The 19,421-nt window shown below is 31.3% G+C and overlaps 1 protein-coding gene across 1 annotated transcript in view; it reads right to left on the reverse strand.

Moving 5' to 3' along the window:
• The window catches only part of LOC145292160 (integrin alpha-4-like), a 139,783-nt gene that overhangs the window by 40,423 nt on the left and 79,939 nt on the right, over positions 1–19,421 (reverse strand). The window contains exons 2-7 of the mRNA XM_080138329.1: positions 11,232–11,350; positions 9,882–9,973; positions 6,882–7,052; positions 3,287–3,335; positions 2,458–2,538; positions 1,137–1,222 (exon numbers count right to left, since the gene is read on the reverse strand). Coding sequence (XP_079994455.1) covers positions 1,137–1,222; positions 2,458–2,538; positions 3,287–3,335; positions 6,882–7,052; positions 9,882–9,973; positions 11,232–11,350 — 598 coding nt within the window. The remainder of the gene's footprint in view (positions 1–1,136; positions 1,223–2,457; positions 2,539–3,286; positions 3,336–6,881; positions 7,053–9,881; positions 9,974–11,231; positions 11,351–19,421) is intronic.

Consider the following 19,421-nt stretch of genomic DNA (forward strand, 5'->3'; position numbering starts at 1 on the left):
GCAAGTCTTAAAAGGCAATCAGCTTTGATCACTGTGGGGAATACTCTTCATATCAGACAATTGCTATTCATTAAGACACTTCTAGAGTTCCCCCTATTGGGGGTAGCTGATTTCCCCTACGACAGCTGAAAGCTTAACTGGCTTACAGTCAAACTTAAGTGTGTAATTTCATTTCTTCGCTTGCATGAACTCATTCTTTTTCACTTTCCGCATGTCAACGTTTTGATCACTAAATTAGAATGCTTTTCAATCCTTTCCCTTCCTGGTCGAGCAGTAACGTGTCAGGTTTTCTTTTGCTTTCTTTTCCGCCTTCACGTCAAAGCTTCAGGTTTGAGCCTGCCTGCTACTATTTTTTTTTCTCAACACATCCAAACACCCGGGCAACACTGGCCACCCCCGCTAGTTATAAATAAATAAGAAAACTGAAATCTACAAAATTTATTATACTATTATAATAATTGGGTCCAGTTAATAATTTGAATGGCCACATGATATTGGAATAATTAAATTTTATTTTGAAAATCAAATTAATGAAAATAAAAAAAAGATTGAAGTAAAGACTCCCAGGCAACATCATGGTTGGGGAATCTAGTACCTACATGAAGGCAAAAAAAAAAAAAAAAATCCAAAAAAACTAGCCAATGATACATGCTAAATGGATAGATTCCAACCCAGAAAACAGCAATTTTTCCACCTTTGTCAGAAAAAAAAAAAAAAAAAAAAAATCGCTCATGGAAAATTGAGAAGTAAAGAACAAATTAAAAGAAGCAAGAGTTATGAAACTGACAAACATGAACCAACCCTGTCAAGTGGAGAGGGAACATCCTTAATGGCATGTTCCAGATGTCTGCTGTTCAGGTATAGGTATTGTTGAATATAGTGCAAGGTTTGCAAATTTCTATATAGCCATCGGAAGCTTTTCATTGGTTGCTGCATGCAATATAATTGTATGAGAATGTCTTCTAAGGTTCCTCTTGATATTTTTGGTTCATATTTGAAACTAAAGGATTGTAGATTACAGTATGCCATTTTAGCTTCCAATAAATTTATGATCCTTGATGTGTGCTCGATCATTTTATTTCAACAATTTTGAAACATTCTTAACATCTTTTTTTTTAAAATAAAAATAGACTTACAGCTCCAGTATTGTTATATCGAGGAGCTCCCATGACATAATATTCAAGCTTATCTCTGAAGAACATTCCAGAACCCACTGAATAACCTGTTAAGAAAAAAATATTGATAAAGTTAAAGCAAATGGCTGTTTTGTTTTACAGCATATCAACCCTTTTCAAGTTATTTAATGCTGAATCCAGTAATTTTGACAAAAATAAAATAAAAAATAAAACTTGATGCTTCAAGTGGTTTATATCTTTAAATATTTAATCAGTGTTTGGTTTGGCATTTTGTTTTGTTTTACAGCATAACAGGTTTAATCATTTTGGCAAAAGTTTTTATGCTTTAAGTTCTTTATATACCAACTTCCTGACCTAAAATACACCAAACATTGATGTTATTAAGATTTAATGATTAGAAAGACTAGTGTGAAATTGTTTTTAATAAATATTGCTATTTATGAAAAATAAAATTGAAACTTTTTTTTTTTTGTTATCAAGCGCTTCAAACAGTGAATTCCTTTTTATTGATATTATTGGGTTGTTTTCCTTTTCTCTTTGCAAAACTCAATCATTCTACAAACGCAAAAACAAAGACAATTTTCCTCTACAAAACAACCAAACGTCATAAATAATTATTCAAAGTTATAAACAACTTGAAACATAAAAACATTTTCCCAAAATTACCACAGTCAGCATAAAATAATCTGAAAACGGTTTATATGTTAAAATAAAAGTTAAATACAAAAATTATATATTGCATATTTGACTTGTTGGTAACAGGCAGTTAAGTTCAAGTCTTTCAAATTCAGAATCTCAGCTAATCTGAAATCAGTTGCCTCTTGAGAAGTCATTGTCTACATCTACTTGTCAGGTTATAGTCTGACTTTTGTCACATCATCTTGGGCAACTGACTCCTCACTCCGTGGATCCACCCCAATCTCATCTGTCTAGTCTGCTGGTCTCCTAAATATATCCAATTTCAAGTGTAAATCCTAGATATCCGTCCCTCTGTCAGTCACCGGAGCTAGTCGCATCTGTTTTTTTTTCTCAGCTCATTGCTATCTAACCAACCGGAAAAATTACAAAACTGTCAGGGTGCCATCCCATCTAGGGACTTCAATAGATTCCTTTATTTTCATCCACCTATCTTACTTCCTCATCACTTTTCCTTTTATGAATCATTTTCAACTCAACATTCTCAGGAAACTTGTTTCTATATGTGTGTATGGGGGGGGGGGAGTCCATAATGATAAAAATTTGAGAAATGTTTTTTGTGGATCTTCATAGAATATGTCCAACAATGATTAAAATTCCAAATAGAAATAAAAAGAAAACTTACCAACATAACTATTGTTCTTGGAAGCCACACTGTACAGTTTTCCAGATTTTAAGTTTGAAGTTTCAAAAATTAGAACACCACCTTAAATAAAAATAAGAATTATTCAATCTGATAAAAAAATTGCATGAAATAACTGTAAATTGAAGATTAAAATTTTTAAAGAGATTATAGAGATGTGCAAACTTGTCATATGAAAAATATATCATGCCGACATTGTCCATGATAAAATTAACAAGGAATGAAAACTTGAGAAAATTACTAATTCAAGAAATTTTACAATTGGATTTACTGTTTATTTGTTTTAAAAATCCATTAAAAAAAAAACATAACATGATGTAATGCTTTAAGATCTCAACAATGAAAAAAAATTGTATCATGGAGCAAAAAATTGGGATTAGAAAAAAAAAAAAACTCATTTATTTGAAAAAATGTCCTTTTTGAATTAAAAGCCATGTTTAATTTAAGAGTTTTCAACAGGTATCTAATCTGTATAAGTCTTGAACTGTAAAATTTAGCAGACAAAGCTCAAGATTCCTTCTCATGTGGACACAAAATTATCTGTGGGAATTCTAAAATATCCAATAGGTTTTGAGTGATTCTGGTTTCTGATTGGTTGCTAGCAGTGTGGCTCCATTTGACTGGTCAGTTCCTATCACCAGTGTTTATAAGTAGAACCCTCCAATTTTCTTCAATCATGCTTCATTATATAAAACTACCATTGCTTCCTCAAACAAAATAGCCATATAAAAATTCCTACTTTGCCAATATATAGTTTTAAAATAATGATTACTCATAAATATTTGAGTAAAAATTTTTACTTTATACTTACCAGTCAATGTATTGGCCCCGGGTACACCAAGGATGATTTCCGATCCAGTCTGCAAATAAATATTCAATATTAAAACCATGGAACCGAAACAAACCCAGATGCATTTTCATGCTATTAAAATAAGTTGATATAAAAACTTTTCAGTGTGTTGAATGTGTAATCTCTTTATATCTTTATAACTCTAGGTATGTTTACATATTTGTACTGAGTGGCTAAGAAGTCATCAAATCACTTGAATTGATTATCTTTAAGGTATCTTAATGGAATTTTAACATGAGAACAACGGAGATTTGTTTGTAAAAAAAGAACAAAAATGAAAAAGGAATTCATTTATTTAAAAAAACATCTTTTAAATGGTCTCCATTTTCAGTTTCATAAAAGTGTGCCCTTTCCAAAACATTTTCTCTTGAATCGATAACCATGTTTAATTTCAGAAGAGTTTCCGATAGGTAGTTAATCTGTACAAGTCCTGGAGATGAAGAATTTTCAGTGGGTAGGTGGTCTGTGCAGGTCCTGGACTTTATAATTTTGTAGGCAAGGAGCAAAAGATCCTTCTCATGTTAACATGAAAAAATTATGTGCCGGAATGCTCAAAGATTCAATATTTTTTTATGGAGCAATTCTGGTTTCTGATTGGTTGCTAGCAGAACATGTTTTAATTTGATTTGTCAGTTCCTACCGGCAGCATTTATACGTAGAATCTCCCAACTTTCAGTGATCATACCCTCATCGTATATCCAAAATATTGCACCCCACCCCTATTTTTTATATAATAGGAAAATTTTTTCAGTTCATAAAAATATATATATATTCAAATATGTAAAATAAAACAAGTTACAGCATGTAAAATAAAAACAGAAAAATTATTTAGTTCATTTAGATCTTAAAATTTGAGCATGTAAAAAAAGCCATTTTTTAATTTTGTTCAAATATCAAAAAATATGTGTAAAAAGAATAAAAGAATTTTAATCATGCAATATTGTTCTAAAATACATACACATGTAATATGTATCCGTAAAAAAAAAAAAAAAAAAAAAAATTTATTTCTTTAAGTAAAATTAAAACAAAGCAAAAGGAGAAAATAGGAAAGACTTGTCTAATGTTTGGTAAATTATAAAGAGTATTGCACAAAATAAAAGTAAAAAAGTCCATTTTAATTTAAAATAAGCGTGTAAAAAGTATTTGTAAAAAACTACAAAGAAAATGTATAAAAAAATTTTTTTTTTCCAATTAAAAATTTTTTTTAAATTAGTAAAAAGTTTAAACATTTGTTATGCATTTAGTATGTTAAAAATGTTTATACAAACAAAATGGATGCAGTTTTACGTCTTACTGAGGACTAATCTTTTTATATATATATATATATATATATGTCTGGGTTTGTGAAAAGTTATTTAAAGTTAAATTCTGACAAGTTTAGAGGAAAAACGTTTCAATTTTATTCTTGTTGCCGATTTTGTAAATATATCGTCGATATTTTGTTCTATGTAATTTACAATAATGGATTCCTTTTTTACTTCATTTTTTATGAAGTGATATTTAATATCTATGCACATAGATATTTGGTGCATTACTGTGTTCTATGCTAAGACTATGCTGGCTCGATTATCATAATTACTACGGGAATTTCAGTTAATTCTGGTTTTAAAACAGTCTTTAGAATAGCTTCTAGATATAGCACTTCCTATGCAGAATGTGAAAGCACTATAAATTCTGTCTCACAAGTAGAGAGAGGTACAATCTGCTGCTTTTTAGATTTCCATGAAATAGGCCCATTTTTTGATAGTCGAAAACAATATCCAGTTAGACTTCTTCGATCATCATAAATAAATAAAATGAAGGACTTGACCATACACGTTTGAGGGGGTTTTAAAATTCAAGGAGCATAACTTTTTTATGAATCATAGCATTTCATATAATCTCCCTTATTATGTCCCTTTGCTTAAAAACTTCTCCAAGTTATTTGATTTCTGGATGCCAACATCTCAGATATTTCGTTTTTTATTTTTTTATTTATTTATTGTGGGGAGGGGTATGAGACATATCCTCATCCATGAGGGAGTGCGATGGCTATTTCTGTTCCCAATCTAAAGTGCCTTTTTCTGATGAGCTGTAATAAAGACATTAAAATGAATCTTGTTTGAAGGTAAATACAAAAAAAATCTAACATTTACTTTGAATACCATAGAATATAATCTATTATTAACCATCTTCAAGACCTTCAGCAGGTTTTATATAGTGATGAGTGGAAGACATGCCTTTGTTAGATGTTTGGTTAGGGGAAGAAGGGCACCCAGAGAACTGAAAATATTTTTGGTCAAACTTAAATCACATAAGCGATATTCTCTTTGAAGAAAATAAGACTTATTGAGTGGGCAGAGTCTTGCTGGAATTAGTTTTGTGAGAAAAACAATGTTCAGGCTCATCTACCAGTAAGCTGAGGAATAGAGACCAGCTAGATATTATCTTCAGTAGATGTCTGGAGCAGCCAAGCTCTGGTCACTAAACAGTGACTGCCAACAAAAGGCTACAGTCAGTCAGGAGTAAAAAGATCCAATTAGAATGAAAAGAGGAGGTAGCTTCCAAAGGAGGAGGAAGAGTAGGAGTTGAACGTTCAAAATATGAAAATTGGTTCTCCCCTCTCTCAAGAACCACCAGGCAGTTCAATGAGTGTACATCTCCCAACCGGTTGGATACTTTTGGGGCTCTAGGCTGAAAGACAGTGTCAAGGGACTTGCGTTTCAGATTAGTTGGGCAAAACATTCTGCAAGTCTTCCAAAGTAAAAGAGATTACTTATTTTTCAACATTTTTTTTTTCCAAGATTTTTTTTTTTTAAATTTGGGATCTTGCCCCGAATTCCTCCAGATTAAAAAACAAAAAATAAAAGAATCCACATGATGTATATACCCATGATGAAAGGAAAATAGATTCCAAAAACATAAATTGATCAAGTAGTTTTATTTTTAAATAAAATCATTTTCAAGTAATTAATGGAAATTCATAAGTCTCGCAAGTTTGAATTTTTGTTTTTTTTTGTTTTTTTTTAGAGCGTTTTCAATATGTCAGACAAAACGGTCAGTCTTCCATAACTCAACATTTGATTGTCTTTATAAAAATAAAATAACTCAATTTACATGATTTTTGGAAGATGATATTTTCATTTCATCATGAATATGTACATCATACAGGTTTTTCTTTATTTTTGTTTTTAATATAGGGGGAAATTTAAACCAGAAACAAAATATAAAAAGAAATTTTTTGTTGAAAAAAATAAAAAATAAAAAAAATAAATAAATAAATAAATAAATAATCATTGTAGATCACTGAGAGACATCACTACCTAATTATGCAACTACTATGTAAATGAGAGAAATATTCTTTTTCTAGCCTTTAACATTACACCATTTTAAAATATCACAAGATGGAACACCATATCGCCAGCAGTATATCATCCCTATGCCGCAAACTCATTTGGTTTGTGACAAGGATATTACACCAACTTAATGATTAAACATTGCATTAAAAAAATACATTTAAGAGGGAGATAGAGGGAGGAAGAGAGATAATGTGTGTGAGAGAGAGAGAGAAACATACCTTCGAGAAAGCAGCATCTTTTCCCATCCCTGCATGGTCTTTGGTTTTTCCTCGTTTTATTAATTCGTACACATCAGTTTCAACATCACCATAATAACATATTCCTTGCATATGTAAAGTTGTTACACCATGATCATCTTTATTAAACAGCTTCCATCGATGACCGCAAGTCTACAACACAACAATATTTATATCAATTACATAAATATACTGATAGCAAAAGTTAAATGTAATAATTTTTCTCAAGCAATCTGAGAGGATTTTTATAACAAAAACTGCAGACATTTTGTTCACACCTGTTGTCAGGTGTCTTTTCTTTTTTTTAATATCACATCGTGTGGCAAAGTTCTCAACGAAATGATGCTAGCAAAATTTTAAGCAACATCTTGCAGTAAACTATTAAATAGCCTTGTGATACTATCAGCCTACCCCCCCCCCCCCAGTGTTAGGAAGTTAAAAAAACAGAAAAAAAATATTACCAAACAAAAAGAGAAAATAAGTTTATCAATAGAAGAAAAGTATGGGAAGCTGGTCAAAGCACACAAAGGGAGCTAATTATAACAGTGATTGAGAAAAAAGGTCATAAATCTAAGGGTTTCTCTAGTTCATATCCACCTATGGATTATTGTTTTTATTATTGTTTACTCTTTTCAAGTAAACAGAACGCTTACATAACTTAGAATTCTTTTTTATAAATCAAACATTTAGAAGAAATAATTTGCTTTACAAACATATTTAATTATGAAATTTATTCAACTACAATGCATTTTGTTTTACTACAAACATACTGAATTTTTAATATAAATTGCTCTAGACAAGATGTGAAGCCACTTGATGTAAAGAGCTAACAAGAATGAAAGATGATCATCACAAAGACAAAAGATGTCTATTGCCCTTAGTCTTGAAAAAAGAAAAGCTATATGTAGAAAACAGTCAGCAGAAGTTTCACAAGCTTGCAGTTCTTGGAAAGAAGCTACCGTAATAGGAAACCTCATTACAATGAGGTATAAAAACAGTGAATCGATGGAGACCATTAGACCAAGGAGTCAAACAAACTGGAACAAAAGAATCAAGGAACAATCAGATAATTTTGAACACATGCTTTAATAATAGTATTTATAAAAAAAAGACTGAGACTAGCAACATTACATCTGAGAAAAAGGTTGCAAAGAGAAAAGATGGGACCAACCAAATTACAGATAGGTTTCTGCCATTTATCAAGAACTCTCAAATCAAACAGAGGAAGGGGGGGGGGAGATAGAAAAAGAAAGTGGAAATGGGAAGAAGGAAAAGGTGGGAAATGGTGGTTTTTGTTTTTGCACGACATAATTAAGTATTGCCGAAGTAGAAAAACAAAAAGCATTAAATGTTAGGTGCATTTCGTCTCAGGAAACCAATATCTTCAGACAGCCTGATCTGGTAGCACCAGTTAATGAGAAAGAAAGACAAAGTTTCAGAGTAGATTTCTTCAAGAGCAGAACCATCCATGAGTATTTCAGAAAGAAAAGGAACAGCTTACACCTGAAAAACATGAATGGAGTCTTAACAGGATTAAATGAAAGACATTTCGTAGCCCAATTCATCAACTTCTAGATAAACTACATATTCAACTAATCAAAAAGAGACAGAAGCAACACCAGAATAAACATTAATTTCTGAATAACAGGGAGATCATTCTACCAGTGTCAGGCCCTATGGAACACTGGCATTGATGAAAGATAATAAAGACACCATCACGAGTTATTTGCAAGCTTTGATCAGAAAGAAAAAACAATGTCAAGAAACTTACCACCAGTACCATAACTCTTAAGTTTATATAGAAGACCAGAATGCCACACTGTCGAATGCCTTCAAAATGTCAAGCACAATGGCCCTACTCTAAATTAGTTTGTCAAATAATCCATTTCACAAAAAACAAATTTAGAATAAGTGTTTTTTTTCATTGAATTCACTTATACAAAAAACAGTTTGGTCAGTTTGATGAATAACTTTGTGAAATTCAATTTTAATGTTCTATTCATCAAGTATTAAAATATCCAACATATAAGGTATTTACATCCAATACATTTTGAAATAGACATTGAAATGTTACCTTAAATAATATGATAGGCTGAATAGGAACAATGAAATAGTCCATTATCCTCTCATTATATATATATATATTTAAGAGTTACAAATTGTTCAAATAGTTTCGATAGATTTAAAAATATTTTAGTACAAGAACAAAAAGAAACAGACTTTAAAAAAGATATGCAAAACAAAAGTGAAAGAATATATATCAGGCAATACTGGGTAGAGACAGCTAGTTATATACTGTAATGGAGAAAATGTGTATTTGTAATCAAATTTCTGAATATTATTTAAAAAGAAACTTTATGCTATTTTACATAATCTTACATAATATTTTGAGGTTTGGTTACGAATAAAAAATATGTATTATAGTAAGGATTAATATAGAAATTTATTTGAAAATCTCACAACAGGCATTAGTTTTAGAAAAATTAACTTTCAAGTGGATCATCTTGTCTAGAAATCTTGTACACCTCAGTAATGTATGCATTGAAGACAATAAAAACAAACATGGTGACCTTGTACGAGACAAGTATAAATAAATAGCATCACACTATGCAAGCAAGCAAAAATTTAAATATTAAGGGATAAAGTATGTGTATTAGTACAAACTTTTCTGGTTACAGAGAGCCAAAAATTAAATCTTAATGCTTTGCATTTCAATGCCACATGATCAGAGAGACAATGAATATTCTGTGAGGGGAACTGCACATGTAATTGTGAAACGAGGATTTATTTATTTACAAATAATCAGATTATTATTCATATCTTGAAACAATAAATGATTATTGAATTTTACAGTTTTATGAGAATTTATGTGTTCATCCTATGAACCTGTGCCTATGTGTTCATCTCGAGTCAGTCGGTATTATTACAGTTGGTCAAAAATGCGTTTTGATAGATTTAATGGAAAAATAGCAAATATATTACCAATATTTTTCTATCATTTGGATTAACATTGATATTTTCTCCGATCCATGCATCGCTTACATTCTGACCAGTTAAATCCGGGAGACTTCTACCTGTGGAAAGAAAAGAATTAAACAGATTTTATCACAAACACCATGATTCAAATTAAATGAAGGTACAATATAAATTAAAAACTGAAAAAAGCCTTTGGTTTGGAAAACATGATATCCATTTTCTCAGTGTTCATTATTTTTTTTAAAGTATATTTTTTATTGTAATCAAGATACTGAATCTAGGCCTTTTGATCAGGTTATTTCAAGGGTTGTGTCAACATGTGCTAGCTATCCCTCATTTTTGTTTGTCACTATTACATAGACAGTTTACACTACCTAAAAAAAAAAAAAGGTGCACCATAGTATGTAATATTTGTGTTTATGCTAAAAATTGAAAGGAAAAAAAGTGAGGATACGAAAATTCTCTCTATGGTAAATTTGAATGTTATTGAATTCATATTTAACAATTCTTATAGAAATTATGTTTATTTTAGTTTTCACATTAAAGAATTGTTGCATTGAAACTTGTGACGACCATATAAGTGTTAATAAATATATGGTTCAGTTATAATAGTATTCTCATTTTTGGCTCATTAAAGGTCAGGTTATTCTCATGGAGGAGGGACATCTATAATAAAATGGTTGTATTTTGCTGCTTGCTGAATTAGTCTGGGATATTTACGTCATGGTGACACAAGTACTATGAGTTTGTTAGAGCAAATTCCATTAAAGTATTAGTAAAACAAAACGCAGGGATGCAACATTGCAATGATGGGGCAAGAGTTGGAGCTTGGTTGATAGTAAGTGACCTATTAGATTGGATATTTCTTTCTTTGGGGGGGGGGGGCTAGACTAGTAGGAGATGTACCAGCATTAAATTTGATCCATCAAGGTATCCTGAATTTCGTCATAAGTGAAGTGACAGTTTTCAAAATTATAGTTCCACCTTATGTAGCCAAATACTTCAGTGTGTATGAAATGCAATTGCAAAATTCCTTGAAACCTAGGTTGGTTGGTTGGTTGTTTTACGGCATATCACCCCTTTTTAAGTTATTTAATGCCAAATCCACTGATTTTGAAGAAAAATTATTTTAATAGAATATATTTGTCCTTTTCAAGTCTGTTTCTATTTAACCCATAGTTGGGACCGTAACAGGTATTACCACTCCGGGTCAGAGTGGACCTGGGAGCAATGACAATTAAAAGGTGGTTCCAAACTCCCGAAGCCCGCAAGCTGGAGTCTCACCAGCTGATTAAGTTTAAGGTCATATCCAGGACCTTGAAACCTAGGAGCAAGAAAGAAAAAGAAAAAACTTACCTAAACTATATACTCTACTTGAACTGCAAGAATTTGGGCTTAGTTTGCATTTGTATAGAACTCCAGTTCTGACAAATTTTGTGCCATTGTAAGTATCTTTAGGGGCTCCAATTAAGATCCTGAAAAATATGAATAGGCAGACATCTTTAATAACTTTTAGAATTGATTTTTAAAAAATTGAAAAGCTTGAAACAAACAAAAACAAACTTGGTATTATAACTTTATTCTGTGGATGCAGTTTAGAAAAGTTAAAAACTTAAATTTACAATATTAATTATATACTGGATGAAGTGTATTTAGTTGGCCAGATCCTTTTTAGTATCCATGACCGAGTAGAAATCTTAGTGCTACACTTCATCAGGACCTGTGGTTTAACAGATGAAGTACTAAGCAACACACACACACACACACACACCTTCCATATGTAGTTTAATATTTATTATAATTGCAGTCTTATACAAATATCAAGAGGCAATATTTTGATAAACTTTTATAATACTTTTTTTATTTCTATAAAAGTTATTGTTTTTATTTTGAAAGAATTTGTTTTACTTTATTTGTTAAAGACTATAATGGTAATAATCTGAAAAGGTATTTATTCCCAAAGCTCCAATTATACATTCTGCCAATTTCAATATTGTTTATGTTCATTTAAAACTTTTCAGGATTCTGTATAATCCCAAAAAACATGTTGGAATCCAAGCATTTTGGTAGCAAACATATATATTTAAAAATTTTTCATTACGCAATACTGTTATAGATACCACAATCTTGCCTTTGTTTAAGACTATGCATCACAAAACATGACATTTGTATATAAATGAAGGTTCGGAGATCCTAAACATCACAATGCCGATCATTCTGTGCTGCCATTATGCCAGAAAAGATGGAGATAAATGTAATGTGTACATTTTTAGCAAGTAGTTGGCTCAATAGGTAGTGATATCTAGTTGTGAAGATAGTTGCAATGGTGATGTAACAGCCAAAATTTATGTCTTCCTCTTTTCCCATCTAATAATGCAATAGATAAAAGCACATTTGTTCAATGTCAGCATGCTCTTTCATGTTTTGTCTATGACAGCACTTTACTGCCATGAGAGTGGGGAGGGGGGGACAGATGCCCGGACCCAATCATTTTCCCTGCCAGACAAAACCTTATTCTTCATCATATCTAATTTTGGACTACCTGTCTATCAGTGGTGCATTCTGAGATTTTTTTTTTTTTTACCAGCCATTGCCAAATGAAGGTTGTTAACTTTTGAAGAGATCCCCAAAACACAGGGATTTGTGAAATATAAATAGCTAGGTGAAATCTATTTCTACTATTATATAAAAGGAACTTTGTGTGTGTGCGAGTTTGTTCCCTATGAACTCGAAAACGGTTGGGGTTAATCTTTTAAAAATTTTATACAGAGATACTTGATATAAAGAATTTTCAGTGGGTAGCTGTTCTGTACAGGTCATGGACTTTATAATTTTGCAAGCAAAGTGCAAAAGATCCTTCTCGTGTTGACACAAAAAATTGTGCTGGAATGTGAAAAGATTATTTTTATGGAGCAATTTTGGTTTCTGATTGATTGCTCGATGAACATGAACTAATTTGATTCTACAGTGTTTATAAATAGAATCTCCCAACTTTCAGGAATCATACTCTCAACATACATCAAAAACAATGCAACGGTCTGGGAGTGTTCTTACATATCTTATGCATTCCAATGCAAAACCTAAGTATCGAAAATTAAAAAATCCAGTTAAAGAAAGCCCAGTTTTGATCAAAGTCGATACATGGATCAATAGTTCGTTAGTGCGTTCTGACATTTTCTTTAACAGTCATAGCTAAATAGAGATTGCCAACAACTTTTGAAGAGACCTAAAACACAGGGATTTGTGAAATATAAATAGCCCGGTGAAATAGATCATAAAACCAGAAACCAGTCAGCAATGAAAGGTAACGGTCATTCGTTTGTTCAGTGATATCCAGTTTTGTTAGTAACAATGTACATCAACATTTTTATGGCCTTCAGGCCAAGACCAGTGTAGTATCTGTTCTGATGCTATACTTCAACCTTTCTGTCCCACAAGCAGTGGTGGAGAAATCCTTCATGTCAGAGACAATTTTTATTTTTTGTTCCTATCCAGAGTGCCCCTGTTTGGGGAGCTAGATTTTCCTTCCATTAAAAACTAACCTTGCGTCTAACTCTGCCCTCATAGGGAGACAAGTAAATAGGAACAATGTAATTGGAGGAGGATGGTAGCAAGGCAAGCCATGGCAAGGCGTGGTGAATTGTCATTTCTTTTACACCAATTCTATTTAAAGGACTCATCTTTTATCACCACCTCACACCATTTCCCTAGGCTGTGTCAGTATGACCTTGGAAAGAAAAGATTAGCGAAAGATCTTATGCTTCATTATACAAATATTATGAGTATCAATACATGAAACAAAAACTCTTTTAACAGCACCTTTGTAAGAGGTCAGTTGAAAATTAACCACATAACATTAATAAAGAATTAACCATGCTAACTATGAAAATTAAAAAGAAGGAGCAGTTGTCAGTAGAGAAAAACATGACATTCAGAAATGGCTGAAGTCCACAATCTTGTGTCAAATCCAATCCATGTGAAGAGGCAGATAAACAAATTACCTTTTTATAAATATTAAAGTTATGGGATCTATGGGACAAAATTCTAGTATATATCAAATTTATTTTCAACAGCAATACACAGTTAAAGCAAAATAAATTGTTTTGGAATATTGAAATAATTTTAAATTCTTTCTAAAAAAAATTTTACCCATTCATTTATTTTATTATCACTTATGTTTGAATTTATGTTTTAAAACATGATGTAAATCAAATTTAATGCAATGCGAAGAAGCTTATGGTAATATTTTAAGCTCTATTTATCTGTTGAGAATTTATTATTTACTATCATTGTAAACTTTTCCATTTCTAAAAGTAGTTTAGATTTAGTATTTCAAAATGAGACAAATTCTGCAATGTCTTTATTACACTTTAAAAAAATGTGACTGACAGACAAAATCTATATTTTTTTTTTCTTTTTCACTCTGACATCGATATTGAAAGTAGGATTTTAATATTTAAAAATAATTAAAACGACTTTATATACTCAGTCATGGATATGCCAGTGATTTCATGAGGTTAACTAATTTGCATATTCCTTTGAAAAACAAGCATTCATTAATTATTCATTTTTATGGTTCCTTATTACATGATTAGTTTTATTAAACTATTACATTTAATTTTTATGCGTAGTTTCTACATTGAGCATAACTGAAGAATTTAGAATGAAAACTTTCTAGCACACATGTTTATATATATATATATATATATATATATATATATAATATAAAGCTGAACGTCTGTGTGTGTGTGTGTCTGGTCACGAATAGGCTCCTATATGATTGACTTATAGAAAACTGATGACATAACGGATAGAAGATGTATCGAGACACAGGAATGGGTATGTTTGATCTGGCATAATGATGATTCATTAAAATTGTGGGGTCTGTGTACGCGCCTGGTTCACAAAGACTTTTCATATCTATCTGTGTAAGTATACTTTGATAATTATGTTTCAGTTTGAAGAAATGTGGTATAATAAAATTATGGGGTATTCGTTCGTGCCTAACCTCCATAGAATGGAAATCTGTCACAAAGTTTAACAAGGTTTTTTTAATATAGATCCACAGAATATTGTGATAAGCATTTCAGTGTAAACAGGTATGGTATAAATTATGGGGTTTATCTATTTTATTTTTACTTTCATCATATTTTGCTTTGGTTTTGATACCCTCAAATTCGAAGCTATCTCTTTACAACCCTTCCTTTTCATAACCTATCATACTTTCATAAATCAGAGTCCATTTTCTGTAGGCTGTTTTTGAACCCAGTCAACGACGGGTACTTTTGCTAATATAAGTGACCTTGTCAGTGTGTGTGCACAAAACGTCTACCAGACTCCTCTGAATATTTCATCTACAGACTTGAAACTAGATCTATATGGACCTTGAAAACGCTTGATTTGGTTTTTGGTCAGTAAAATAACTGCTAAGGGTTCAAAATTAATTAAAAAAATAACAGTTGACCTTGGCAAGAGTCAATCAACTAACTTCTGAGCATGCATACATACATATACATTTTTAGCTTGAGTTGCCTAAGTTTTAGCCTTTCTATCCACCTGGCAATAGCTCAAACAGTAACGACAAAGGCTGAAGCACTAAATAACGACTATGGCTGGAATGCTGAATGTTTTCATTGTGATTCCAGCTGATGGCACCAAAATCATTTTTATTTAACTTTTGAAATCATTACTATATATATATTGGGTACAATATAATAATCAATAGTAGATTGGCTCTATAATAATAAATACAAAATCTGCATAAATTAAAATATTATAGTCAAGCATATTTTACAACTGTAACGCTGGATGGCTTACTAGTACATATATAAATAGCCTTGTCTATCTGTGCGAGGAACAGTTTATCAAACTGCTATGTCAATTTTTCATCTACAGACTTTAAACTCGATATATAAGAGATTTGGACTTGTTGAACAAATTCAATTTGATTTTTAGCTGGTAAAAATAGCTGCTAAGGGATCAAAGTGAACTTGGCAAGTGTAAATGTTATTTCTATGCATGCGCAAATGTAGATCTTTTAATAACATTTTTTTAAGTTTTTATATTTATATGGACGTAGCTCAGATATTAATGCATAAGACTGGAAAGCTATATGTTTTGGTTCTAGCTGATGGAATCCTTTTTTTTTTACTTTTGAAGTCACCACTATATATTGGGTACAATGTAATAATCAATTGAGTACTGGCTCTATAATAATACATATGAAATCTGCATAGATAAAAATATATTTTATGACCGGGCAACGTCGATCAGCCGGCCTGCTAGTAACATCTAAAGTTTCAGTGGAAGGTGGAGAAGGTTGTCTAAATAGCTATAAATCATATCTCCTCCTTTACCTGAGCTGGGGAAATTCATGTTTTTGTGCACCCCCTCTTCATATACCTTTGTTGTCAGAGGGTCTTACTATAAGCTCTCACTATCTTTACATGACTGAAGGATACTCTCCCCCCCCCCCGCCTTCTCCAAATGTTTGTAAACCAACAGCTGGGAGAGGAGCAAGGGAGAAACGAACTCATGCCTTTTTCCTTCTTCAAAACCATTAGCCCAAATAGTCCTAGATGAAACTAGAAACTATCCACCACTTCTATATTTCTATGCCAATCATAAAAAACATTTTTAGTGCAAGAACACCCCACCCCCACCTCTTCTAAAGGGAAAATAAGTTTGAACAAATAAAATGAATCCTTTATTGTTAGTAACACCACCAGAAAAAGCTATCAAGTAGATAAAGAATAATGTTTTCTTTTTGGTCCAACTTTTTTGATCAATGAAATAACAAGCTTGGTTGTTCATTGATATTCCAGGTTTTAAAATGTTCTAAGAATCATAATAGTGATAGCTAGAAACGCACCCACCCTTTTTTTATTTTTATTTTAGGGTAGCAAATTGTTAGATCAAGGGAGATAACTAATCTCAACTTAGTTTAGAATGCTGAAGACTATTTCACTCGAAAATAACATGTGGCTAAAAGAGAAATGAATACTTTTCCCCCAATTAAGAATTGAAAATACTTAATTTTCTTAATGGTGAAAAAAAAAAAAAAAAAAGAGAAAAGAAAAAAAGGGAGTGTGCTTTTATGACCTTGCCACTAAGACTTATAGTTAGTGATAATAAAATTTAGTCAATATTAATTGATGCATATTTTTTGGTTGAGAAGTCATCTACCTTGGTATGAAAATTTTCACATTAAAGTAAAAAAGACACATACACACATGCATATCTATAACAAAGATAAGTCATATTTCGATTTTTGTCATCAATAGCTTCTGGCTATTTGAAAAAAAAAAAAAAAAAAAAAAAATCAATATTTAATTCTGGATAGCCATTTCTTCCCATGGATCATGGCATGTTATTAAGAACAATAACATGTAATCCGCATTTAATTCCTTCCAGAAAACATTTTATCATGTTCAGAATGTTTTTTTTTTTTTTTTTTTTCAAATGATATATTGGAGAGCAGAGCATTCGAAATAATAATGGCATGCATACAATAACGGACACGAAAAAAAGTAATGCTTGGAATTGCTATTATGAGAGATTGTTCCATGGAACCTAGAAAATCTAAAAATTGCAGAAACAATAAGAATTTAGAAAAATGGTACAAGAAGCAGAGAGAGTAAGATAAAAAAAAAAAAATAGTAACGCTGCAGAACCCAAGTATTGTTGCATGAATGTTGAAGGCTGTAGGTAAAATGGTTAATAAGATGAGCAGACTTAACGAATCAGACCGTAAGTGGTTGTTTAAAAAAAAAATTGAGCTCTTACTAGACTTGTTAACCATTATAAAGATAATTGCAGAATCTGTAAGTCGATGGATCAGATCCTGAAAATTATTTAAAGAATATCTAAGCAGAAAATAAGATAAACAGATGAAATACAGCTTGGTTTTATGTCTGTGAAATAAGGATTCTGTTTATCCAGAAACAAATGCAAGAAAAGCAGATTAGTAAGAAGAAACATGTATTTTGCTTTTGTGGATTTGGAGAAATCTTTTATCTGGTGGGTTCTGTGTAAATTAGTTTGCAAAGTTTGCTCAAGCAATTTAAAGGCATGTTAGAATTAGCAGCATATTTAGTGACAATTTTAACGTTAAAGTGTGAATCCATTAGGGATCTGTACAAAGTCCGTTGTTTGTGATTTGTGTCTTAGAAGTGTTGTCTAAGGAGTTTTCTATAGGTTGTTCAGAAGAGATACTTTATGCTGATGATCGAGTGCTTGTCTATCAAACAATTAAAAGGTTAAAGACTCAGAGGAATGCTATAGAAAGTAAACGTCTGAGAGTAAATATTACCAAATTGATGATCAGTGATAGTATTTGAAAGCTTCCAGAAATGGGAAAATTGCCCTGCTTAGTTTGTAGAAAAGGAGTTAGGAGCAACATAATCTTTAGAATACTTGTAAGTATTGAGTACACATGAAGTGCAGTGAAATTACAGCTACTTTGAGAGAAAACCAATTTACATGCAAGACAATAGAGACTGGCAAGAACTCGGATGTAGAAAAAAGTATATTTTTATAGAGATGCTAGTGAAGTCGTTCAGAAGTTTTGCTACCTTGTGTATACCACAGAGCACATTATGGTACTTATGTATTTTTTGCACTGTGCTGAAATAACGTTATTTCAAAAGCCATTCTTAACATGGGGAAGGGAGGGTGTTTTGTAACTATTCTGTGCTTCCACCTTACAATTCAATTAAGAAAAAAAAAAAAAAAAAAAAAAAAAAAAAAAAATTGTGAAACTTAAATTTAACCTGAAATTGAAACAAAAAACTATTTTAAAATAGCGTGGTACCAAAAATACACAAGCACCCACATTATATTACAATCTCTATATAAAATGAGATATGTGTTCATGTTTATATATTTGTATGTATAGGAATCATTCATAAACTAACAAATCATTATGAATTTTGGAACACAGCTATATTTAGTTTTATACAAAGTAGTAAAAAAAGTGTGAAGGGCGGGGTAGAAATCCTTAATCAAAATCCAGATACATTCGATTTTTGTGAAAATTTAAGAGTGTGTGTGTGTATATATATATATATATATATATATATATATATATATATATATATATATACTAGCATGGGTACCCAGCGTTGCCTGGGTTGACATGAAGTTCTGTTTGAAACACCAGTATACTAATTATTTTCATCATGGGCAACGTGGATACTCCCACAACAAAAATAAAATAACGATGATGGATTTTGTTCACATGTGTCTCTGTGACTAACTCTGCCCTCGTGAGGATGCAAGTAAATGAGGACATTAGTTTTAATTATTTTTCTCTAACAAATAAAAAAGGTTACTTAAAAAGTAAGAATAAGCGAAAAAAAAAATTTCCTCCGAATTAAAATAAAAAATAATTCAGCTTAAAATATTTCGAAATGAAAACAAAAACAGGAAATATTTAATAACGTGCTCCATTTAAAACAATTTTTCAATTAAGCTATCACAGTTATTTCCCCTTTTGGTTTGAAAATAAAACGATTTTAGATAAAATAAATTAAATCAAACATAACT

This window comes from Euprymna scolopes, chromosome 13 (genome assembly GCF_053919585.1).
Source record: "Euprymna scolopes isolate OS-2025 chromosome 13, ASM5391958v1, whole genome shotgun sequence".
Classification (NCBI taxonomy): domain Eukaryota; kingdom Metazoa; phylum Mollusca; class Cephalopoda; order Sepiida; family Sepiolidae; genus Euprymna; species Euprymna scolopes.